The sequence below is a fragment of the Alligator mississippiensis genome, chromosome 9, assembly GCF_030867095.1.
Source record: "Alligator mississippiensis isolate rAllMis1 chromosome 9, rAllMis1, whole genome shotgun sequence".
NCBI lineage: Eukaryota > Metazoa > Chordata > Crocodylia > Alligatoridae > Alligator > Alligator mississippiensis.
The window spans coordinates 43722234-43747878 of NC_081832.1; the positions used below are offsets into that span (position 1 = coordinate 43722234).

A 25645-nucleotide genomic window follows, 5' to 3' on the forward strand; every position below is an offset into this window, starting at 1 on the left:
TGGACCTCTCTTTGGAGATGTCTGACTCTTCCCATTGACTGTACAGGAAATGTAGGCATCTAACTCACCCTCCTGGAGCCAGGCATCTAATTTTTAGGTAGACTGAAGCACAAGTTGGAAGTGCCTAAAGAACCGGTCTGGATTTTGTTCTTAGATGGTCTCTTTCAGTGGGTGGGAGCTGTCACTGGGAAAGGTAACAGTATAGCCAGGCAGAGCCCAGCAAGCTAAATATCCAAAATATTATCTTTAACCATTGTGATACCAGGCAGGGTTTGGCAGCCTCCTCAAAAAGAGAAAGGTAAGTGGTGAGAGAGCTCCTTTGGAATCACAGAGACAGGTGTGTGTGTGTATGTGTGAGAGACTGTAAAAGCTGAGAGTGAGGGAAGGATAAGGAAAGTACTGGGGAATTATCCAGTTGGGGTAGGAGGAAGGATGGATAAAAATGGAGATGGGCTATTAGAAAGGGAGACTCAGGTTTTTTGATACACATTTAAATCGCTCAGGAGCTAAGGCTCCAAACTCCAACCTTTTAAGAGATTTATGATGAATCAAGTCAAACAAGACAAAGCAGTTTTTACTTTTATTTTTTTTCTCCCTTTCAGAGCAGTCTTGCTCATAGCCCACTATATACATTAGTGCTAAAGTTCATAATCCTGGTACCTCCTGTTTCTATCTCTGTCCTGTGCCTTCCAGCTACAAACACAAGGCAGGCTCAGGAATCCGTTCTCCCACAAGGTCTCCACACATTGAACTGGTATGTGTGTTGTGCACACTTTGTAGCACTACAAAGCACAAAGTCTATCCTGTCACATCTGTATTATTACTTTAGCAGAATTTTTGGGGGGTTGTACTTGTTTAATTGGTGGTCAAATTTGGCCTTCTGCCTGCAGATCATCCTTGCAAAGTAGTTGTGCCTGGAGTAGTCATGAGACCCTAGCAACTGGGGACACTTGTTCCAATTCAGCTTTATTCTCTAGCCCTTCCTTAATCTTCTCATGGAAAATCACTAAACATGCTCTCTCCAAAGCCCATACACAACAGTTTCCCCTTGCAGATTGATGGAGCTTCCAAAAGTCCTCCTGAAAGCAACTATCATAGGAGGAATAGGAGATTAGCGGTGCATGTGTTCTTGCTATCATCTCTATCATTTTGTGTTGCTTGCTGTCAGTCTATGTAACAGCATTAAAGCTAGCCTCCAAGAAGATTACTGTGTAGCACATAGCCCACCCTTTTATTCCAGTTAGGGAGTAGGTGGGAGAGGTGTTTAGCAGTGGGTAGGTGAGGAGGAAGATGAGAGGCTCAGAATGAAAGGATAGGCATTGCTTGCTGCCTGAAGACTGGGAAAAAATAGAATATTGCTATTAAGGAAGCCGGGTTGCAAGAAAACTCAGATTAAAGCAGGTGCTATTCATGAAGCTTTTAATTTTTAGTTTTCCATTCATCACTATGCACTTTTATTTTTAACCGTAGCCTCACAGATGATGCCAGATTTGTTCTGTGATTTGTCCCCTTTTCCTCCTCCAGATGTCCAAATGGATTCTTCGGACAGAGATGTTTGGAGAAACTGCCTTTGCGATTGTACATGCCAGATCCTAAGCAAAGTATGTTTGAAGACAAAAAGTGCACCACACTACCTAAAACTCCTGGGCACAGCGCTGGATATAGAGGGTCTAGTCAGGGGTTTATTTTGATCTATGGGTTAGGGTTTAGGGAAACAGGTAAGGGACTAGCCTGAAAGCAAATCCATAGGAATCTTGGAAGGGATCTGAGGTGGCATCAGAAGGGGCCTCATTTCAGTCTGTTTGGATGTCATTTTGCTACCCTGTTTCTCTCTTTCTGGTTTTCTTTCTTCCGTTAGGTGTCCAATCGAATTCACAGGGGACCGGTGTCAGCACTTCGCAATGGTCAGCTTCTCCAGTATGTCTCTTTCTACTTCTCTCTTTCCCTGTTCGTCTTAGCACTATATGACATCTCTAAAACAGGTTCTTCCTTTCCTTAGGGCCCCATTCTCCTCTTTTTATGCATATCTAGCTCTGCTGGCATTAATGGGAGCTACAGATGAGTGCTACTAAGAGGAGAATTAAAGCCCCTGCCATCTTGAAATAATTTTCAATAGGTTCTTCTTTTATTTCTAATTAAATAGAATTTAAGATTATATTTTACTTTTTTCATATAAAATCCAATTAAGACAAAGATTCTACAGCATGTTGTGTGAGAACAGCCTGTGTCTATCAGCATTGTTATCATGTGATGGACTGTTGGCCATAATACCAAGGACTCATTTCTTGACCTTTGTAAGTGCGATCTGAGAGCTGTCTGTATTGATCTAGGAATCAGGTATGCATGTAGATTGTGTTTACACATCCAGTAGCCAAGGCAAGGTTTAGTCACTATGAAAGTAAGATTATTTGTGGCTAGTTTGCTATCACACTCCAAAGTCTTCTCTGAGTACCAGATCGCGGCTCTGCAGCCTGTGATGTTCATGTAAGGGTCTGTCACAGTTGCAACATTTTTTTGTCGGTCCCAATGTAGACTAGTAGGAAGTACAGCTACAAATGCAGCCCCTACCTGCCCACACAGGATGGGATCAATGCAGTGGAGAATATACAAAGCTTGTGCTCATGTGACTTAGCAATATGTCTTGTATCTAACACAGAATTGCTCCTACATCTTCCCATGGGGAGAGGTAGTCCCATACATATCCAGTGTTGGTTTATGTTTAATTGGATGATGAAATCTTTTGATTAACCTATTGAGACACACTCCTCACCAGTGTCATTGTCAGCCTTGCCTGAGTAAGAACTGATTAAAAATTCAAGGCCAAAGTGTGATCTTAGTTACATCAGTGTAAGGACTGTGTTACACATTACACTGTGAGCTGCTCAAATGTTGATTGGTGTTAGCACTAGCACGAGTTTGGACCAGTCACACGTTCAGGCTAGCAGGGGCCTGCAGGACTGAAAGGTAAGAATTCCCCCTCTCCTCCCCTCCCATTCTGGACTTCCCCCTTCCCTTCCTCACTCCTGTTCCACCCCTGCCCCCAGGGCCCCCCCTTGCCCTCTGGGGCTCCCCCTCCCCACCCACAGGGCACTCCCCTACCCTTGTGTGTAGCTGCTTGTGCTGTCTGTCCCGGGTGAGCAGGCAGGGCAGGGTTAACTTGTCTGCCCAACTCCCACCACTGATACTGCTGGGCTGCTGCTATTTGGGCTGAGCCCACCCAGACAGCAGCAGCAGTAGCAGTGGCTGGCAGGCAGGCAGACAGCCACCTTAACCCTTCCCTGCCTGCTTACCTGGGACAGAGTGCAAGTATCCACAAGTAAGCAGTGGGGGGCAGAGTGAGCAGGGATCTGGCTCACTGGAGGGGGCAGTGGGCCCTATCCAGGCCACCAGGGGAGGGAAGGCAGGTGGGGTGTTTTCACTAGTGTGTAGCCTTTAGTGGCTACACATTAGCTGAGTAACACAGATCAGAGATAAACGTGGAGTGGCATAACTTTAAGCCACCCTAAAGAGTGTTTAAAACCAGTTTCAGGTCTTAACGTGCAGACAATCCAGGGGTTAAGAGCTCCAAGAGCTGTCTAAAATTAATTTGTAACAAAGCCCTAAATCAGGTGTGATGTCTCTGCTGCTGTTGGTGAATTGGTAAATTTTCAGTTGAAAGCAGGGACTTCTGACTTTGGATTTTTCAAAGGTCCAGTTATGTAGCCTTTATACCAAGCAGTATTTACATGTATAGCCTAGTTGATGTCAGTGGGACAGCTTGTGTGAAAATACAAATTCTAGAATTAGTTCCTGAATTAGAAACTCAGCTAAATGGAACATGCAGGTATTGTGTTCAGTAAAGGAGCATATGCTAAATCCCAGATGCTGGCTCTCCTGTTTCTACTTGTGTTCCTACTGAACTCTGATAGCTCATTTATTCATTCAGAATTTGTTTATTTATACGTTTTATGCATGTGGGCTAGAGGATGTGTACATGTTTAGCCACTTAGCTTTTGTTTGATTTGTCCACCATGTGCAGAGTGGTTTTTTTAAATTGCACAGTTCTGCTCGCTATTACTTGTGTCTGATTTCCATCAAAGGTGAGCCTTATGCCTAAAGCATATTGGAGCTTTATAAGCACAACTTTATTCTTCATGTACATAGTGGTATCTGAGATCTATGCAAACAGATTCCCAACGCAGATTACCACAATCTCTCCTTAGACATATAATAGCAGATACTGGGTGTGTCTACACGGGCACATTAGTCTGTTGCAATAAACTCTGATGCTTATCGCACTGGAGTTTATTGCTTCTGGGTGCACATTTACACATTTGCTCAGGATCACAACTTGTTGAACCAGGTCAGAGCAGCCCTGGCTGGCAGAGGGTCTATGGGGTCAGCCTGCCAGCTGGGGCTGCTCCCCCTGGGTCATTGCGCTATAGAGGGGCTGGCTGGGGCATGAGGGTATTTTAGCTTAGGGTTAGCTGGCAGGCAGCCCCTACACTGAATCACCTTTGTGCCCCAGCCAGCCACATCAGCATCTGCATGTGTGCTGCAGCAGAGTTTTTTACTCTGTGGCAGGATAGTACTTGTATTTACAAGTAAATTAGTTTACTCCAGCCTAATAGGGTTGCATGTGTAGACATACAATGTTTACTGCACGGCTAATTGATCAACTGCACAGTAAATGTCTCATGTAGACGTGCTCTCTGTTATTAAATATGTAGTACCAACCAGCAAACGTTAACAAAATGATCACTTTTACGTGCAAACACAGTGTAGTAAGCTTTGTCTACCAGGTTCTGAATAGAGCGGAGTAAAAATTAATGAGTCTATCCTGTGAAAACCTCTGATATTTTAGCATTTGATTCTATCCTAAATTAGGAAATACAGAATTTTTGGCAGACTTATGCATTCCAAACATTTCAAATTGGAATGGCAACATTTGTGTTTTAGGATTTTTTTATTGTGAAGATGGTCTGATATTTTCCCCATCAAAATATATTGTTTTGGTCTGTTTTTAGTCCTGGCCTGAAATGTTTTGAGTCTGAGGCTTCCATTTACCCCATGACTGAGTCGCACTGCATCTCTCACAGCACATCATCCTGGTCAGAGGAAATTCTGCACTGCACCCAAGGAAATATATTCAGTTGGAGAGAAATATCATCATTTTTGCAAAGAAGTTCTGTTAATTTCCTCTAACAAAACTACTTTTTACATAAGCAATGAGTTTTCTGTTGTAGTGGCAAACAGCATATTCAGGCCAGGAACAAACCAAGGTCTGGCTTTTTTGCAAGCTTACAGTATTCAGTTTTTCTTTGGTTGTGAGAATAGTTTATTAAATTTATGGTTAAAAAGATACCTTCAAACTTAACATTGCATATTACAAAAAATAAATACATTTCTTTACTTACATGATGTTCATGACACAGAATATTATAAGTGAATACATTTTAAAAATCCAGGTTACCTTTTGCTAATGTGGATAAAAAATATCAAAGAAATTACTTTCATATTTGTTTATAGATGCTTTTAAATTCAGGTTCCCAGCACTGCCATATTTGGATGACAAATAGGTTTTAATTTGTGCCAAATGGAAAAACTAAGATAATTCCATTGGTTGTAGATTTTATAACAGCTATTTTTAAATGAAATTTAGACATTAAAACGGGGGCAGGCAATTATTTTGGGCAGCGTGCCACATATGCAGTCATGGATGACTCATGCCTCCTGAGGCTGGGGGGCACGGTGACCTCCTGCAGGCAGCGATGTCAATGTCAGCAGTGTGGCGTGGCGATGGCGAGCGGGGACTGCCCACAGGCAGCTGTGGTAATGTCGGCAGTGAGGGCAAGCCGAGCGGGGACCGCCTGCAGGTGGCCGTGGTGGCTTTGCAGTCGGCTGCGGTGGTAGGAGGGTGGGAAACAGCGATTGCCCACAGACATCGGTGGCAGCATCGGTAGTGGCCAATCTCAGGGAGAGCACATGCCCCCCCACACACACACATTGCCTATGTAGGCAGTTCTGGGGAGCTGTCATGGGCCAGTCAGCAACTCCCACCACCAACAGCCCAGAGCCCACACGCCCTGTGGCTCCTTCCCCACCACTGCCACCAGCACCCAGCAGCAGTAGAGCACACAGCCCCAGCGCTGATCCTGGCCTGCCCTGTGCCCACTTCAGATTTGCCCCAGTGGAGCAGACCAGCACCGGACCAGCCAGAACCTGCATGCACAGCCCTGACTCCAGCCTGCCCTTGTGCCTGCTCCAGACCAACTACCCACACTGAGCAGTGGCAGCAGTAGTGGTGGCTGGGAAGAAGCTGCTGCTAGGTGTGAGGGAAAAGTGGCCACCTTCCCCTCACCACTGCTGGGCCATTCTTGCTGCAGCTGCCTGTGCCCGGGCTGCCCTGTGGCTCCTCTCCACTGCCGTCACTGCCCTGCCGGGTGGCCCAAAAGCAGTGGTGGAAAGGAGCCGCAGGGCAGCCTGAATGCGGGCTCCAGGCAGCTGCAACAAGAAAGGCCTGGCAGCAGTGAGGAAGTGGCAGTTGTTTTTCCCCTGGTCCCAGGAACAGCTTCTGCCTGAATGCTGCCTCTACTCAGCATCGGCAGGCAGTCCAGAGCAGGCATGGAGTGGGCCAGGGCTGTGAACGCAGGTCCCCACTAGTACCACGGGGCTGGGGCCAGCGGCGGCAGCAGCCAGAAGGAGCCACCACTACCTGGGCTGCTTAGAAATGCAGTCCAGCTGCATGCCCAGGGGTAGCAGGATATGTCATGGGCCAGATGGTACCTGGACTAGGTGGGACTGAAGGACCTGCCATGAGCTGGACAAAGTCCCTCCATTTGCCAGATCCAGCCTGCGGGCCGTATTTTGCATTAAAAGCTGACATTGTCCCTTTAATTATCTTTTGCACTTCATCCCACATGGGTTATTGACAGATCAGAAGCTGAAACAAATTAAATCATGTTCAGGAACAGTTTCCAAGGAAAATGAAAAAGATTCGCTTTGTGATTCATATTCCACGCACGTTGTCAGCACTTAACAAATAATTAGATAAAACAATAAAGAATTATGACCACTTTAAAGCCTACTAAGTGCTTATTAGTTACTTTTGATACTCAGCTCCTGACTGGATTCTCTTGATGCTACTGTAAAATTAATAATATAGATGCCTGTTATCAGGTATAACCAAGAGGTTGAGGGAGATTCCTTACAAATGGTAATAAATTCAGGACTGCAGCCTGAAATGAAGATAACTGACCCCTCTGCTGAATCTAGGCCGGATACTGAAAAGGTTGCATTCTTACCAATAGCCTTAACATGCCAGGGAGTGAGTGCCTTCCAAGAGCAGCAGTACATCCTCACATGTCACTGAGCCAAATTCTACGTTCCCTATTCATTTCTTACTAAGATTTTTCTCAAGAAAAACTCCCCTAGGCAGCAACAGTTGCAGGATTGTACTGTCTATTTGTCAGGTAACAGTGGATGTTTATATTATGATTATCAGAAAACCTATCTACAGGTCCTATGTTTATTAAAAGAAAAGGCTGCAATAATCACATAACTTCTCATATAGAAACCTTTTCCATTTCCCTTTTAGGATCATATGGCTATTGCAAGTCAATGGTGCTAATTTTTGTCCCTTTATACTATATGTAGTGCCTCTGGAAGATATAATTGTAAGAAATATTAATATCTCATAGATTTATTTCATAGATTTATTTCATAGACATTAGGGCTGGAAGGGACCTCGGAATATCATCAAGTCCAGCCCCCTGCCCAAAGGGCAGGAAGTCAGCTGGGGTCATAGGATCCCAGCAAGATAAGCATACAGTTTCATCTTGAAGGTGTTCAATGAAGGCGCTTGAACAACCTCCGGTGGCAGGCTGTTCCAGACCTTGGGGGCTCGGACAGTAAAGAAATTCTTCCTTATGTCCAGCCTGAAATGATCTTGTAGTAGTTTGTGACCATTCGACCTCGTCATCCCTTGGGGCGCTCTGGTGAACAAACGTTCCCCCAGATACTGGTGGTCACCCCTGATAAACTTGTAGGTGGCCATCAGATCACCCCTGAGCCTGCGCTTTTCCAGGCTAAAGAGCCCCAGGGCTCTCAGCCTGTCATTGTAGGGTCTGCTTCCCTGACCTCTGGTCATGCGCGTGGCTCTTCTCTGGACTCTCTCAAGCTTCTCCACATCTTTTTTGAATTGTGGAGCCCAAAACTGGATGCAGTTCTCCAGCTGCGGCCTCACTAAGGCTGAGTACAGGGGGAGAATGATGTCCCGGGATTTGCTTGAGAAGCATCTATGGATGCAAGCCAGCATTTTGGTCGCTTTACTAGCCGCAGCATCACATTGCAGGCTCATGTTCATCTTGTGGTCAATGATGACCCCCAAGTCTCTTTCTTCCATAGTGCTAGCCAACATAGCACTGCCAAGCCTATAAGGATGCTGCGGGTTTTTTTTCCCAAGGTGGAGAACCTTGCATTTATCGGCGTTGAACACCATCAGATTCTCGTCCGCCCACTTGCTGAGCCTGTCCAGGTCAGCCTGGATCATCTGCCTGTCTTCTGGTGTGGATGCTTTGCCCCAAAGTTTGGTGTCATCTGCGAACTTGGCCAGTCCACTTCTGACTCCAGTGTCCACATCATTAATGAAGATGTTGAACAGTATGGGTCCAAGGACAGAGCCCTGGGGGACCCCACTGGTCACAGGACACCACGATGAGTGACTTCCATCAATTACTACCCTCTGGTTCTGACCCCGGAGCCAATTTTCCAGCCAGTGGATCGTGGGGGACCCAAGGCGACAATTGGCCAGTTTCTCCAAGAGACGATCATGGGACACCAGATCGAAGGCTTTTTTGAAGTCAAGATGTATGACATCAATCTCATCTCCCTTGTCCAGGTGATAGGTCACCTGGTCGTAGAAGGAAATGAGATTGGTCAAGCAAGACCTACCCGCAACAAACCCGTGCTGGCTATCCCTTAAGATGTTGGCGTTGGCCAGTCCATTAAGGATGGCCTCCTTAATAAACTTTTCTAAGATTTTCCCCGGGATAGAAGTCAGGCTGATGGGCCTATAGTTAGCCGGATCCACTTTCCTCCCTTTCTTGAAGATAGGCACCACGTTGGCCTTCTTCCAGTCTTCGGGCACTACACCAGAGCGCCAAGAGTTTTCAAAGATCTGCGCTAGAGGCTGGGCTATGATGCTCGCCAGCTCCTTGAGTACCCTGTGGTGAAGATTGTCAGGGCCGGCTGACTTGAAGGTATCCAGCTTCTCAAGATGTTCCTTCAGAAAGTCAGCATTAATGGAGGGCAGGGGATCACCCTCACTCGGACTTCCCGGCCCTGTAGCGGGCATGGGCGTCCCATGGGGCTGATGAATATGTCACTCTACCATGTGAAAATAGGATTTAAACACTTACATGATTTTTTTTCTGGATCAAATTTATACTATTGTGGGTTTTGCTCATGTTCTGGTAAGAGAATTTTCACATGTTTTTACAGAGGATCTCACTAAGATTTGCATTATCAGCAGGAATCCTGGTTTTCTCTTTTTAAAAATTACAAATTCTCTGATAAACCCTGCCTCTCGGCCCACAAAGTCTCTGATTAAAACTCCATGTTTTTCCATGACTAAAATGAAATGCCAGTATATATATAGGTATCAATTGTTTATTGATGTAGTTACAATTTTAAAGCAATTTGGAAGCCACAATCACTATTATAAAATAAAATATAAATACTTATAAATTTTGGCGTTTGATTTTGGATTTTTTATCATGGAAAATCAGAGCACTCCCTCCTCCCTTCGCTGACCAGGACATGTTTCCAACTGCAGCTGCCCCCCCACCCCCGCCAGCTTTGTGGTGCTGAGCAGCCTGGATATGCTGGTGCCCTGCCCATGCCATTGCCCCTCTCCACTGACCCCCAGCACAAGCCCTACTGGTGCCCTTCACTCCCCACCCACACCCCCCTGGGCCCTGCTGTTGCCCCTTACTCCTCACCCTTAGCCCTTTGCTCCCACCAGCCCTGCCAGAGGTTGCCCCCAGCTGCCAGGGTTATGGGGCCAGGGACCTGAGTCTACAGCCCCTTGCCTCCCGCAGCAACATCTGAGTCCCGGCTGCTGCCTGGTATAGGTGGTGGCTGCTGCAGTGGAGCTCATCTGCTCCTCCCCCACAGGTGACATGGCCAGAGCAGAGCCCGTGGGAGGGGCAGGTGTGGGCTGTCTGCTGCAGGCTTGGAATCTCCACCCTGCTGCCCTCCCCCCGGGGCCTCCATGGCCTAGTGGGTGGGACCTGAAGCAGCAGGGTCAGGCGAGGAAGTTCAGTGCCACTTCTGGGAGTCCCCCACCACCATAGTGAAATGGCCCTTGCCTGGCTGGCAGCAATGCGGGTCATGATTCTGCACCACCACGCCTGCTGCTGCCAGGCAGGCAGAGGACTCGTCTCCATGGTGGCGCAGGGGTCATGGTGCCAGCACTGAGCTTCCTCACCCTGCTCTGCCCCGCTGTGTGGGGTCCCACCCACTGGGCTGCAGAGGCCTTGCGGGGAGGGCAGCAGGTCAGGGAACCCGGGCCCACAGCAAGCAGACTGCACCTGTCCTGTGCACAAATATGAGGGGCACATGCCCCCCACTTCTGCCCAGGAGTGTGTGAAGTGGTAGGGAGCCACTCCCCCTACTGCCCTTTGGATGAGCCCTGCAGCTGCTCAGTCCAGCCCTGGGCTCCCTGCCTGGGTCCTGCAGCCGTGCATTCTGGCCCCAGGCCCCAAGCCCCATGTACTTCCCCAGAAGGGCAGCAGCCCCAGCCTCAGCCCTGCCCAAATCCCTCCCTTCCTCACAGTGAGTTTCTCAATCCTCCCCACATCCAAGACTTACCTGCGGGGAGATGCTCTCTAACCTGCCTGGCTGCAACATGCTTGTGTACATGAGCACATGCACATGGCACCCCCTGCCTAATCGCCCTTCTCCCTCTCCTTCCAGCCCCTTGCTGCCTGGAACTCTGGCAGCCTGCAAGGAGAAACTCACCATTTCCTGTGTTTTTCTCCTTTAAAGTTGAAAATCTATTTTTTTCTCCTTAAAATGAGAAAATCTGGGTTTTACCGTGTTTTTCTGTGGCAAATGGAAAACCTGGATCTCTGATGATCAGTATAGGTTCTGAGATTTTTAACTCTTTTTTAATGTAAATGCACAGCATTTAACATTGGATAGACTTTGCCTGAGTAGAATCTGAGTACAATTCTCGATATTTTATCCAAAATTAGCATATAATAAATATGGCTTTTTAGTTACTTTATGCTGTAATGCAAAATAATCAGAAATGTGTTGAAAAACCAAAGCAAATCCAAAAGGTATAAAGAACAGTTGATAATCTAGCAGTAATTGTCATCCTTTTAGATTTTTTTTCATGTAGACTCAGTGCAGATGAATAATTAAAAAGAGGAGTGTTATTTCATCCTATGTGTTGTAGTAATTTTCATGCAGAGTACCACAAAGCACTTTTACAGACATTTGCAAAACTAAAGATTGAAACATGCAGGGGAAGAAAGGTTAAAGAAAAGAATTAGAGATTCACTAAGAGTAAAATGTATTGAAGAGATGTATCAAAGAAAAAAGAAAATAATTAAGACCCTGTTCCTACAATGAAGCCACTAGTTAGGACCCCTGTGCCCATTAAGCTCCATTGATTTTAGAGGATCTTCCAGGATCTCCTGAGAGACACTCTGGCTGCCAACCAGATCATCTCCCCTCCTTTAGTTTCACCCTGGATCCACCAGCACACCAGGAGCCAAGGAAAGCAGAGAAAGGGCAGTTTGCCTGAAGTGGGGCATTTTCCCTGCACCAAAGCGCGTGTGCAGGGACATGCAGAGCAGCAAAAAAACAGTGGTGCAAATTTGTGCCGCTACTATTTTTGCCACTGCAAGCGCATGTCCCTGCCTGTGGAGGCACACCCTAAGAGTGTTTCCTTGCCTTAATGGTGTAATCAATGCACCGTGCTTAAGCTTCAGCTTCAGTTCAAAGGGTCACAATGCTAGTTATAGCATTTCCTGCACCTAAATTTTCAAAGCACATGTGGTGATGTGGAAATTTGCAATTTTTTTCCCATTTTCCTGCTGTATAACTATAAGGTCCAGAAAGAGCAATTTCCAGTCCATTGAGCATGACTCAGGGTTGATAACATTTCATCCTGTCTCATAGAGAGCCAGTGCTTTGGATGTAATGTTAGTCTTTCCTCAGTCAGCATGTCCTGTAAAACCAGAATTGCAGTAGCTATTGTTTTTCCACAGAAATCTCTCTCCCTCTCTGTCTCTCTCTGTCTCTTCTGCTAACTGAGCTGACAGAGCCAACTAGCCAAATATCCTCATTTTAAGTTTTATTAAATTTAGTAACTGGGCACAATATCCACTGGTAAATCAGATTGTTATAAACTTCTCCATGACACTAGGCCAGTATAATGAGGAGTAACTATTTGGTAACTGCTGTACTAAAGGGAAAATATACAGTCAGGTGGTTAGCAATGTCAGCTTGTAATATGCAGGTGGACTTTGATCTTATGGTTCTTCTCAGCCTCTTCATTTGTAACACAAACTCCTGAATGCCACTGAGAATTCATAAATAAATAAAAATTACATTCAGTTTTCTCTAAAGCTTTGGGAATTAGGTCTCTGGAACAACCCGAGAGTCCCCAGATCTCATAGTATCCTAATAGGCATAAATATATGGTGAAGGGAGCCAGAAAGGTTTCTATGGAGGGAAATTCCCAGATGCATATGATAGAATTGTTCCCATTTTAGTCTGACACTTAATTCACTGAAATTCTCTACTTGATCATCTGTAGTATTTAGAATAGTTCTCTTTCTCTCCTTTAGGTACCTGTGTCCCCATCTACCTGTGTGTGTACAAGGGCCAAAATCCATTAACTCAAAACTTGTTCCAACTATCTCTTCTAAAAATGTGAGGCAGAATCGTTCCTAAGAAGACTGAGTTAAATAGCCAATCCCATCCTCTTCACTTTGGGCACTTGGTTATATTTCACCTCATCTTGTTTGGCTTTCATCCCTCAGAGAATCTTCATCAAGCCTGAATTAATCTTGACGATACATCCTTAACAAGTTTGCCTTCAGCTATGCATCAGGAATAAAACAGGTCATAACTGTCAAAGCAGTTATTTTGATTTCACCTCACCTCAACTTTATCTCTTTTTGGCTGTGTTTTTCTTCCCATGTTGACCTCATTGTACTTGAGGAAGCTTAGTAGTGGACCGTATGATTGCATTCCACCCTGGGACTTGGAAACAATCTTCTTGCATTCCAGATTGAAACTGAAATGTATTGTGCAGTGGACTGGGTGTAAGGGAATGATACCTGTTGAAGAGTACAGGCAGCTTGGCCACTTCAAAAAACAGCTTGGAAGTCTTTCAAACATTTGAGTTCCAGTGGGTCTTAGATACCACCCTGTCAAAAGCTTTCTCCTGAACCAACCTTAACATGTAAAATAACATTGTGCATTTTTTCCAGGTTTTACCGCATTTGCTTTAAGGATGGCAAGTTGTCTAAGACCTACCTTCTTTTCACTACCCATACATGCTCTTGTGTTACAAAGTTGATAGAAAAACCACTGCACTTGCAAAGAAAACTTTTTCAAAAATCATGTAATTCATTGGTCTTCCTGACTTTGTGTCAGAAATATTCTCCTTATACTGCAGAATTCTAAAAGTTTGAGAGACCTCTATTTTCAGGTGCCTACTTAAAAGATTGCTAGACCTCTGGCCCTTTGGTCCCAAGGGTTTTGTAAAACACAGAGCTAATTACCTCATTCACTGTGAATTGGAGACATTGACTGAATTAATGTTATAAACAAAAACACTTTTGGTAAAAAACAGTTCAGGGATCAGCATCGTGACTAAAAGTGTTGCATTCAATTTTTATTTAGCTGAGCTTTATGGAACAATTTAGAAGTTTGTGTTACAGTTTAGCAGTTCTGGATGTTCTTTATATTTCCTATTTACAGGGCTCATCTGTACGAGACACTGACTTCACAGTTGTTACTGCACAGCCACTTAGTATTTGTATAAACAGTATTAAATGACTATGCAGTAACAGGAGTTACCGTGCAGTAGTGTTGCTGAACAGCTTTTAGGTAACGCTGACTGCGCAGTAGTTCATTACTACTGTTCAGTAGCATTCTGTGATGCTTTGTGCCATGTGCCGCTACTGCACAGTAGTAACAAGCTACTGTGCAGTCAGTGTCTCATGTAGATGCAGCCACAGTCTTGAAAATTCTTCCAAAATTCATATTCCAACTTTTTCCTAAAAGAAGTAATTCAGATCTCGAGGAGAACCTAAGATCTCATTCATCTTACTGTGGATTTTTAGAAGATTGTATTCCCTATTTTGATGAAGCTTCCTTAGGTTCCTTTTTTTTTGGCATTATTAAAGTTTATATTTATGATCTGTCTTATATAAATTCCTGGAATGGAGCTGACTTGCACTAATTTCTGATGTAAGCTAGTATGTTCTTCTTTTTTTATTTCATATTTCATACTCCTTTTGAAAAACTAATTTTGATGCATAGCTTGGTGTTTTTCCCCTAGTCTGCCACGAAATCATATAACAGCATTTTCTAATCCTCGTCGAGAAAACAGATCTTACCTTGATCTTAGTGGTCCCATAAGACCTCCTTATTCAGGACTCAATTCCTTTTTGCTAAGTGGAGAAAGACAGTCAAGGTTATTGTACACTGTACCGTATGGTGATCTGAAAACACATAATGAAATAACTTTGCTTGTTAGAGCATACTCCATCTATTCTGCTCTTAGCAGCACATTTTATGAAAATGAATCCTGAGTTCCTACTTGTATATATCTTTACATTCTGCTGCATTCTGTCTTTTACAGTATAGCCAGATTGCTATCCAAGTTTCTCTCTTTATACTTTAACATCCCTGCTATAGATGTGAATTTTAGAAAACGTAATCAAAACTTAAAGGCACGGAGTACTCAATACAGTTTTTGTTATAGCTATACCAACAGTGAAACCAGTTTTAACACAATTTGAGAAGACCTCAGAGATAACCTAGTTCCAGCTACTCTGGAAAACAGGAAGTAATTTTCCCAGTCAGAAAGTGCTATACATTAGGGCTGTGTGACGCTTCGGTCACCAATTGGATTCAGTGGAGATTTGGCCCGATTTGGCAGCTGAATCTCCGAATCCAAATCGAATCAGGAGACCCTTTAATCTCTCCTAATTGAATTGGAACCTTCCGAATCTATTCAAGGAGATTTGACGATTTGGACATGACACAGCTTTCTGTGTTTTTCCTACATACCTCAAGATACCAGGTGGCTCGTGAACGCTGAGATGGTGGGGTGGATACAGTGTCTCACGGGAGCATGGGAGGTCCCCAGCACGCTCAGCAGCAGACCCAGAAGTGGACTGGAAGTGGTTCCGGTCCATTTCTGGCTCTGCTGCCGAGCATGGGGGGAGGGGGGGAGGGCATGCTCTTGTGGGGTGCTCCATCCACCCCACCATCGCAGCATTAATTAGCCGTGCCTGGTACCTTGAGGTATGTAGAAAAAACAGAGAAAGCTATGTCTATGGCTGAATCGCTGATTCTGCAAATCAGAATTGAATGTTCAGATTTGAATTCAGCTAAATCGAATTGGGACAGTGATCTGAATCAACGAATCGAAACACTGTCCCCCGAATCGGGCTGAATCTGAATCAAATACGGCCTGCTTCTCACACCCCTACTATACATTACATTATTGATGCAAAGAATGTTTTTCCTTCTGGTGGGAAATAGAAGTGATCAAAATTTATTAATCTAAAAGGGTTCCTCTTGGATCCACACCTTCTATCAACCCTCTACAGAGACTTGCACTGGTTGTGTTCTGTGCAGTGATTGCAATAGCATGATCACGGCACCATCTGAATGTTTTTTTTCCATAGAACAGAGTGGCCTCTTCACCAGTCATTTTTTGCATAGAAAAAGTGCCTTCAAAGAGAATCTTCTATAGCCTCAGTATGAATACTGCACCCACATTTCATATCTGATGGATTCTTAGTCATGTTCATGTTGCTGCAAAGCATAGGAATATCTGCATGGTTAAGCTAGAAAACGACATATTCCCACTTAAGCTCTACCATGGGTATTTAATCATTGCTAACACTCTCATTTTCCCACTTTGATCTGGAAATAAACAATTTTTTTTTATCAGATGAGACCACCCTTTTTTCTTGAATGATCAGATGATAAATATCTCTTAAGATCCAATTCTTCTTGCTTGGAAGTCAACTGGAACCTTTCCCCAAGTGGCAGAGGTGCTGTTAGCAGCTTCTTGAAGACAGGAGCTTGATCTTCTCAGAGCAAATAAGAACTGGACTTGCAGTCTGGTTATATGCATTTAGGATAAAATTCACTCCTTTACAGAAAGCTAGCAGAAGTCCTATCTGAGTCTTCAAATGATAGTTTTAATGGGACTGAAGGATACATATGCCTGAATTTCACGCTTCCTCTGCATGCCAGTTAATGTACTTCCTACGTGATAATCAGAATCCTGGCAAATAATAAAAAGAAAATATTTCCTCTTCTTTGAAACAGAGCTGTAGAAAATATGTTCTCATGGAAAGATAAAACCTATATATGCTTTTCATTGTCTTTTCTTTTTTTACTCCTCTTACTCATCTGAATTCAACAATTACATTTACATTTCACAAACACCAAGCAAGTACCCTTTAATGATATAACTACTGACCATTTAATTATAGGGTAATTACCATGTCTTCATGTGTCCATGCTATTACAGAGGATTAGTAGTTTATCAGAATAACAGGGTTACATCCCTCCCCTGAACTGAAGTGTAGGCTACACATTAGGCTCTAGTAAGGTTAATTACACAGTAATTAACAGGAGCCTGCTAATACTCTGCTGTTACATGACTTTTCTATCCCAGAGTGACCCACTAAGTCATTTTTATTAATACAATACAGTGCAAGCTAAATTCTTGTGCAACTAAAGGAAGGTTATGGAATGATTGCAGTTTGGGATTTGAAATATTATCCTGCATTCTTTTCTCTTCAGTGCACTGCCTTCTTTTGCCATATTTCTTTGGGTAGAGCTTGGCTTGCTGTTCAGATTTTTGGAAGAAAATTATAACAGTTGTGCAATTAGAATCATTCAAGTGTTCACAGATTTTATTATCCAGAAATGTATTAGTTATCCCTCAGAATTTTTTCATCTTGTTTCCTTTCTCCGAGCTATTGTCCTGGGGGTAAAGGGAGGGTCAGTGCCACCCAGTCAACCTTTTGTACATCCCAAAGGTGTTTTGAGAAGGATAATTTATGAGAGAATTGGGAACCTCTGTCATGCTTTTTAGGTGCTTTCAGGCCAGGGGAGCTCAGACTTAATGGTCAAAGTATATGCAAATCCTCTAATTCCTGCTTATACCAAAAGTATACCTTCCCAGAACTCTGAAGTTCAGTGATGACCATTTTATCTTGAACTGTTGTTCACAAAAAGATAACTAACACACCTTCAAAGCAATACATGGCCATAGCATTAATAGGGATTTGTTAACCGTAGGTCTGCTGCTCTTTTGTCCTCCTAGCTATGGAGAAAATATACAGGGAAGTTAATTTGTAAATGAAGTAGACCCAACAAGTGTTTTAGAGCCGACAGTATTTTAGTATACTGGTGTTTGTTTTACTTAACAAGACAACTTTTCCACTTAAAAGCATATCCTGGGCACATCTAGAAGTGCCCCCCATGGCACAGTTGTTATCGTGTTGCCATTTAGTTCTTGTTTTAGGAAGTACTAAATGACAGCAGCGCAGTAATGGCCATTACTGCACCTTCCCAGCAGTGCAGTTATTTTTAGCAGCTACATCACCATAGCAATGCACTATAGTGACGTAGCTCATTGCTACGGCAACATAGCGTCACATGTAGATGTGGCCACTGTGAACAAACTTAGTTCCATGCCTATGGTGTTCCTAATGGCTCCACAGACATTTATGGTAACACTAATAAAACATAAAATTGAGTAGACTTTTCATCTTTTCTTCACTTTCTTTTATACTGATCTAAATTACACTTGGATAAAGAATGGGCAAACAAGCAATCATCTCCAGGGAACTGCAGAGTAGGGTCCAGATTCTAATGCACCTGTTTAGGTTCCTAAATGTGATGTCACCTTGCTGAAGTCCCTGAAAAGTAGCACGTGTAAAAAATGAGTGGTTCTTCTTCCTCTTAGCTGCTTTTTGTGACTAAAAAGTAAAATGATAATGTGTTACAAAAAGTCTCTGGATTTTCATGGACTTGAATAGTGAGAAATCAAACCACACTTAGTCTCCTAAATCTCCCTAGAGGTGCAACTGAATCTGGCAGGGGAGCAAGTAATAACCTGTTTGCCTTGAGAACAGCTATCCTGGGATGGATGCAGACAGGTGAAACCTACATTGGAATAACTTACATAAGCAATATTTTATTCCTGATTCTTTCAAGAGGACATCTCCACTAGTTTGAGTGAAATTACTCCATTTTAGGGATTTTTGTCATTTTTCCATTTTACTGGCGCAATGTCAATTACACTGATGTATATGTGTCTTCTGTCCATTGCCAGAGAGAGAAAAAAGGAGTGAGAGACATATCAGCACTTTATTTTTTTTTAATAGGAGTCCCTCACCCCTTTCTTATTTGCTCACTTTTGTCCCTCCCCTACCTGCCATTCCCAATTCACTTTTATCTTCAAATGTTTGTGTTTGAATTAAACAGGGTCCCTGGTTATTTAAACATTTCTAAAGCTACTGGCTATAAATAGCTGCCTGTCCATTGTACATTGACATCAGCACATGATCAGCACAGAATTGTCCTTAGTATGACATTGGTTTACTGAGTCAGATCAGGACAGTGAATCATCGTCCCAGAAAAGCAGTTTGATTCAGTGGGATTAGCTCTTTTTTGTAACATGCATTTCCATTTCCACCTATTCCACATTTATTTCTTTTGGATTTTCCACTCTACGGGGGCACTGCAGAAGGGTGAAACCCAGACCTTAAATGCTAGCATACCTCTAACTACACATCTGTTCACTGCCCTTTCCTGTTGTAGCTCCACTGGAGTGGTGCAAACTTGACCCATATCTCTGCTTGACAGCACCATCCTGTCCCATGTATTTCAGTGCTACTCAGGCTGAAGTATTCAACTGCAGTGATAAAGGCTTGATGGGAGTCTGTTTTCTGTTCTCAATGATTCCCATGGAAACAGACGAGGCCCTTATTGTGTCTGAATATTGGATAAGTCAGGGAAGAAGCATAGTCTGACTGTGAACAGAACTGGGTTTGTTTTTGGCTGTGATGTTGACTGGCTGTGTGAACCAATAAGTCACTTGGCCAAAACTCTCAAGCTTTGGTGCCTAAAGTTAGGTACCTAAACAATTAGGTATCTCAGACAAGAGGTTTGACTTTCAGAGCACGGTGATGAGGCACACACTCAGGTCCGTGTAAATCACCTTTGCTTCCTAATTTCCAGGCTTGTGGGTGTGTGGAGTGGGAGCAAGTAGGCAGGGCTTGTCTCTTGGTGGTAAGCTCAGGCTTGGCAGAGAAGCAATACAGACCTGGCTTCAAAAAACGATGAGCAGTTGCAACACCAGTTTGCTACAAAGGAGAAGTGTATATCTGAGAATTATGTGCTTAGGTGCTAAATCTTGATTGAAGCATGTAAGTGTAGGCACTCAAGGTAGAAGGTTTTGGTCTTAAGGTTTTTTTGGGTTTCAGTTTGCTCCTGTATGGTAGGGAAAGTACACTTTTACCTGCCTCATGGAGCACTGTGAGACCCAGTTCCTTAAAGTAACTTTCCAAAAAATGTGTCATCAAGCCAAGGAGAGAAGCAATGGCCTGCAGGTTGGATAAAATATTCAAAGTGGAATGTCATGCCCAAAGCCCTTGGCTGAGGGCTGTGAAAGCCCCCACATTGTGACCACATAAAGAAACGAGCCTATGAGTTTAAAACCATAAAGCTGCCATTTCACAACACAGAAGGAGCTGCTTTCTCACACCAGTCAATGTGTGCCCTTGGCTCAAATGATCTTCTGTGGGACTCAGTCATGAAAGGTCTGGTCGACTCTATATTCTCATAGCATGCTTATGGTTTCACTACACTGCATCAGACTGTCCTTGGGAGCATGACTGTGGAAAGATACCCAGTCGTTTCACTCCTGTTTTGTATGCACAAATATCTAATGTTATGTAACTGCTTTGTGGCTTCTACTCAGGGCTCATTAATGCTGCTCTCGGGCTCAGGGGTGTTTTTTAGAATGATTTCACAGCATTTTTTCCCCCTTTGGTGTAAATATTTTCACAGTAGCCCTTCCTAGCACAGTCTGATGAAATGTAGATATGCCCTTATCATCTACCCAGGGATTTTAGTTCAACTCTGAAGCAGATTAGGCACTATACTGAACTCAAGTCATAATTTTACAGTAGAATAGGGCTTGTTGCCTTCTGGATGTCCCTTCATAGACCTCAAGATTTTACTTTTATTCCAATTGTTTTGGAGCATCTGAGAGTTGAAATGATTTTTATTTTTGCATCAGCTTTTACTTTTGTTGTTTCCCTGCACTGTGATGAACACAAAGTTAAAATAGCCTCAGAAATAGTAAATATACTCCATATGCTGCACTGAAAACGAAATTAACTCATGTCTTTGATACACATTTTTTGCCACAAATGTGCAATAATTTCAGTTGCACTCTACTGAGACTTTGTGTTAGCAAATCCTTAGATGCCTGCAGGGTGGCAGCAAAAATTGTTGACTATATATCAGTAAAAGGTTGAGTAGTACACAGGTATTTTAGAGCTGGAGGTCCTGTCTCAGTGAATCAAATTTCATTTGACTCTTCAAGGGTGTACTTGGATACTGTGCAGCAGGGGTATCAAACGTGGCTCAAGGGATGGACTTGGCCCACAGAGTCGGGTCATCCAGTTTGCTGTGCTTCTTGTGAGATGGACCACCTGTTTCTACAGGCTGAATTTAGCTCATGGATCTCAATGCCATAGCTGCTTGTGCCCCAGCAGTGGCAGCATGAATCCCCACTACTTCAGCGCCTACTGAGTTAATGCCTGTTACCACCTCCCCCCTAACCTACTGCCTAAATCAGGGTTTTTAGTCACTCCTGCTAACTAAGATAGGCAGCAAAGGGGAAGAGGAGGAAAGCAGCAGCCCATAGGGCCTAAAAAGTTTGACACCTGTGCTATATGTTATAAAAACAAAACTTTTTGAATATATGGTTAAAAAGTGAAGCAAAGAATGTGGACTGTAAACCTGATATAATCAATGGTTAACTTGGTTAATTGGTACTGCCAGTACTTAAGCATTCAAAATTCACAAGTTAATCCCAATTAAAAACATAAAAATCAAATGAAATTTTTGAAAGTCAGATTCTTTTTTTTTGCCTTCCATTTTCTGATCCTTTTAGGTACATATGGTTCGTGTTCTCAGGGGTTTTTCTGCAACTTTGAAAGCATGATCCGGTGGCTGGAGGAGTTGGGGCTTCAAACAAACAAATGTTATGTTTCATGGTTTCCAGTAAAGTCACTAGAAACATCAGTTCTACTTAGCTGCATACAAATATCTGTTTAAAGAAACCATTTTACAAACTTCATTTAAACTGAGTTAAGAATATTCACCCTATGTATTAGATTCCTATTTGCAAGAATTAAATTTTACCAGTTCTAAAATTCCCAGCTATGGTGGTACAGGTTTGCCTGCAGAGGAGGCTTAATTTCTAGTTGTTGCTTTTAGAACAACAATGGGATTAAAAGAAGAGAAGAGAAAGGATTCCCCTGTGTCTGTTAGCATTTCACTGTTCTCCACTTAGCAGTGAAGTTCATACCTTACTGACAGGAATGTGGTGTAAAACAATAAGTTCACATTTTCAATGCTGCTGTAGCTTAGTGTCAAACTGTTATTTTAAACAAGCTTTGTGGGCAACAATGTACCTGACAAACCAAAGAATAATGGTAGCAGCAGCAGCAGCAGAAAAAGAAACACCAGAAACCTGTTCCTTTTGAAGGCGATGGAGTTTTTACTTCCGTGGAAACAGGATCTGTTCCACAGGTTCCCAATCCTACAAAGATCCTCTTCCCTGCTGTATCAAAGTCACAAAGACTTTATGCAGACACCAGGTTTCTTTTAGTGGGCAGATATTTACAATCTTTTTCCTGTTAACTGTCCTAACAGCCACAGCCTTGTCAGATAGGAAACTGTATCTCGTGTTGTCAGAAGGGGCCAGGGCTTCATTTGGCTCCATGAGCAGATCCAGGATTTTGAAAAAGGCTGTTGAAGAGGCTTTGGTGAATCATCACATATAACAACACATTTTTCTCCAGTTATAAAGAAACTAGCTTTACTAATACCTAGGGCTATATCATTCACTTGAAGATCAAAGCAAAAATAATTACAACTTTACTGGAGTGTGCAGTAATTTGCTATATTATATATTAAGTATTAAAGACTCAACAGACTAGGAAAAAATATTCAAAAGATGTTGTTTTATCAGTCCTGTAGTTATTACAAGTAATTGTACATCTCCTAGGAAGATTCATAGACCAAAATCAAGCCTTGTTGGGCATCCTGACAGTGCATCCAATATTTCACTAATAGCTATTTCTATGCCTGAGTTAATGTTTATCTGAGTTGATGTTTCTATACCTGGATTACTGTTTTTTGTTTAGAGCTAAGAACCATCCACAGGGTTGCGGAATAGGAGAAGCAAAAAGAAAGAATAGCATGAATGGTGTAACATTAAGACCATTAAAAGGAGAGAGGATCATTAACAGCCTTTTTTAACAAGTAAATTTTTTTTCCCCAAGACCAAGAAAAGTTCTAGGCAGGGATCCCTCCCTTCCCCTTACACGGTCCTGTAGGCCAGATCTGGCCTATGGAGCTGTATCATCCAGCCTGCTTGGCTCCCCACAGGTCCAAAAATTTGGGAGTAGGGGAGCAGTGGCAGCATTAACTGCTGCCAAATTCCCAGATGTGTGGGGGGGCCTAGTAAGCTGAACAGCATGGCCCTGCATGCTAATTCGGGCATGCAGAGCTGGGGCTGCACAGGGCTGGATCCCGGTGTAAGGGGCTGGGCTGATGCAGTGCAGGGCCTCAATTGACTGCATGAGGCCCAGTGGGAATAGTGTGGGGTCTGATCCAGGCGTATGGGCCCAACCTGCCATGCCCACACCACAAGGGATCCAGCCCACTGACCAGCCGCATGCCACTCAACCGAAAGTTTGAGCACCACTGCTCTAAAGTGAACTTTTGGGGAAGTCTTGTGAAAAAATGAGTGTTATAACAAAAATCCATGTGTAATCTTAATTATAGCACTTGCTACTAAATGATACATTGTATACGTTACAACAAAAATTTTATTCCGCTTTTACATGCTTAAGTGTCACTTACAGAGCTGTGTGAATGCAGGTTTTGGCATGTGCACACAGTTTGGTTCTTTTTCTACCTGTTGCAAAATAAGATTGCCCAGATACGTTCACGCTTGCCAAAAGTGAAATGGAAGAGAAAGCCTCTCCCACCTTCTGGCTCAATAGCTACGGCAGTTGCCCAGGGAGTTTGAGACTGAATTTTAGGCCCCCATCATCCAGAGCTGATTTGAACCTGCCTCTGAGCAAAATACTTTTAACTATCAGGCCACAGGCCAGGCATTGTCCAGAGCACTCTTTGCTTCTCCTCTTAAACTTGTCCCACTTCACCTTGCATTTGATAGTCATTGGATAAACTGCACTGGGATATTTTCTCCCCCATTTGGGGCAGGAGCTGGGGCTAGAGCCCAGGGCTGTATCCCTTGCATGGCAGTATTTATTTCACTGAGCACCCTCTTTCCCTGGGTTGCTTTTTTGCTCCTGGTCCCACTTATCTTCCCCTCCTGGCTACCTGGTGGCTAAACTTCAAGCAGGCTGGAGAATACAGTGGGTAACGTGTAGCACATGATGTGCTAGTTTGAACGCTCTTCTGGGCATTGGGAAATACAGGTTAAAATAATCTCTGGATGAGGAGTACCTAGAACCCAAGTCTAATATTCCCTGAGGAAATGCCATGCCTACTAGGCTAAAAGGTGAAAGGGCCACAACAATAAGCTAAATTTCTGAGTTGAGAAAGGAGAGGTCAATTCCTTGGTATAGGGGTATCAAACCCATCAGGCCCCTAGAACTGGTCTGTGCATCTGATCAGGCTTACAGTCTGGGCCTGACACAGCATGCAGAACATTCCCCAATAGGGCTGGTCTGGTACATGCTGCCTGCAGCATCAAGTCCAGTTTGAGACCAGTGGGCACCCCTGTGGGCCAGATGATAGGGCTCACAGGCTGGATTTGGCCTGTGTGCTGTCTTTGACAAGTCTTCTTTAGCAAATTAATTATAAGTCACATGGGAAGCAATGTGTATAGTTGATTACTTGACACTTTCCATTTAAAAACCCTGCCTTCAGTTGCTTACACCTTTGTAAACTAAACTAATTTTATGCATACAAATAATTATTAGTGTCTATAATAAATGCATATTACTAATATAACATAATATAATATATGCATGTTGACTAGTATACACGTGTGTGTATATATACTGATACACACACATTTTGAAGAGCTGGTTGAAAATAAACCACAAAAGTTTTTAAAACTTTAAATGTTGCACAGGATGATACAAGATACAAATTAGGGGAGAATCAGGTTCTGTGGTAATTAAATGGTTCAGTACTCAAATATGTTTTCGGAGAAAATTTGACTGTAGTTCATAAAAAATTACATTTAGCACAAATTCCCCACAATTCATTATACTGTTGCAGGCAAAACTTATCTTGGTGTAGAACAAAAGCACTAATACTGACACACAAATTATGAATAATTATGGTTTGTGTATTGTGGCCCCGAAGAGTTGGAGCCCTGGACCGTACATGATAACATGTATTCTGGACCTGAATGCAGGAGAAATGGCTACTGATGCACAGGGATTTTTTTTTAAGACAGCATCTTCAACACTCTTTGGGTGTAATTATATAAGGGAATTATAGTATCTTTCAAAACCTGTACTTGTTTTATATATTTGCATTTTATTTTTTCATTAGGTCAACTTTTTTATTTAGCAATATCTTTTTGCCCTACACTACTTTACTATATTGAGCTAATTTGGAGTTCAAATGGCACACAATTATTTCATCTAATAGAATGACTGTTATTTCTAAAGTAGTTAAGGCTACAGTATATCCTGAAAGGGAAGACTACAAATTTTGAAGAAACTTGGGGAGCAGTTCTGATTTTTAAGATCTGTAGGCATGGTTTACTTACATAAGTCGTTAACTATTTGCTTTATTAATTACATGATGAAGTATATAACTGCCATAGTCATTATAATTAATCAGTACATGTGTACATATATGATGCAAAAGCTATGCTGCAGGATATACCAGTATATCTGAGAGCAGATTTCAGATCAGATTACACAAGACTCCTATAGACATCTTTTAATTAAGAATATTATATTGTTCTCTTTATTGTTACTGCTTGGTATTAGGTCTGTACACAGAGAATGGGTTGTGAAAGTGGCTGCTGTCTAATATGTGTATATACGTCCAGTGGATTTATGCAGTAGCTGTGTGCGCCACCTTTCTG

The 25645-nt window shown here is 43.0% G+C and overlaps 1 protein-coding gene across 1 annotated transcript in view; it reads left to right on the plus strand.

Moving 5' to 3' along the window:
• NRG2 (neuregulin 2) overlaps positions 1–25645 on the plus strand; it is a 371803-nt gene that overhangs the window by 321453 nt on the left and 24705 nt on the right. Inside the window, 1 exon segment of the mRNA XM_059733428.1 lies at positions 1525–1601. Coding sequence (XP_059589411.1) covers positions 1525–1601 — 77 coding nt within the window.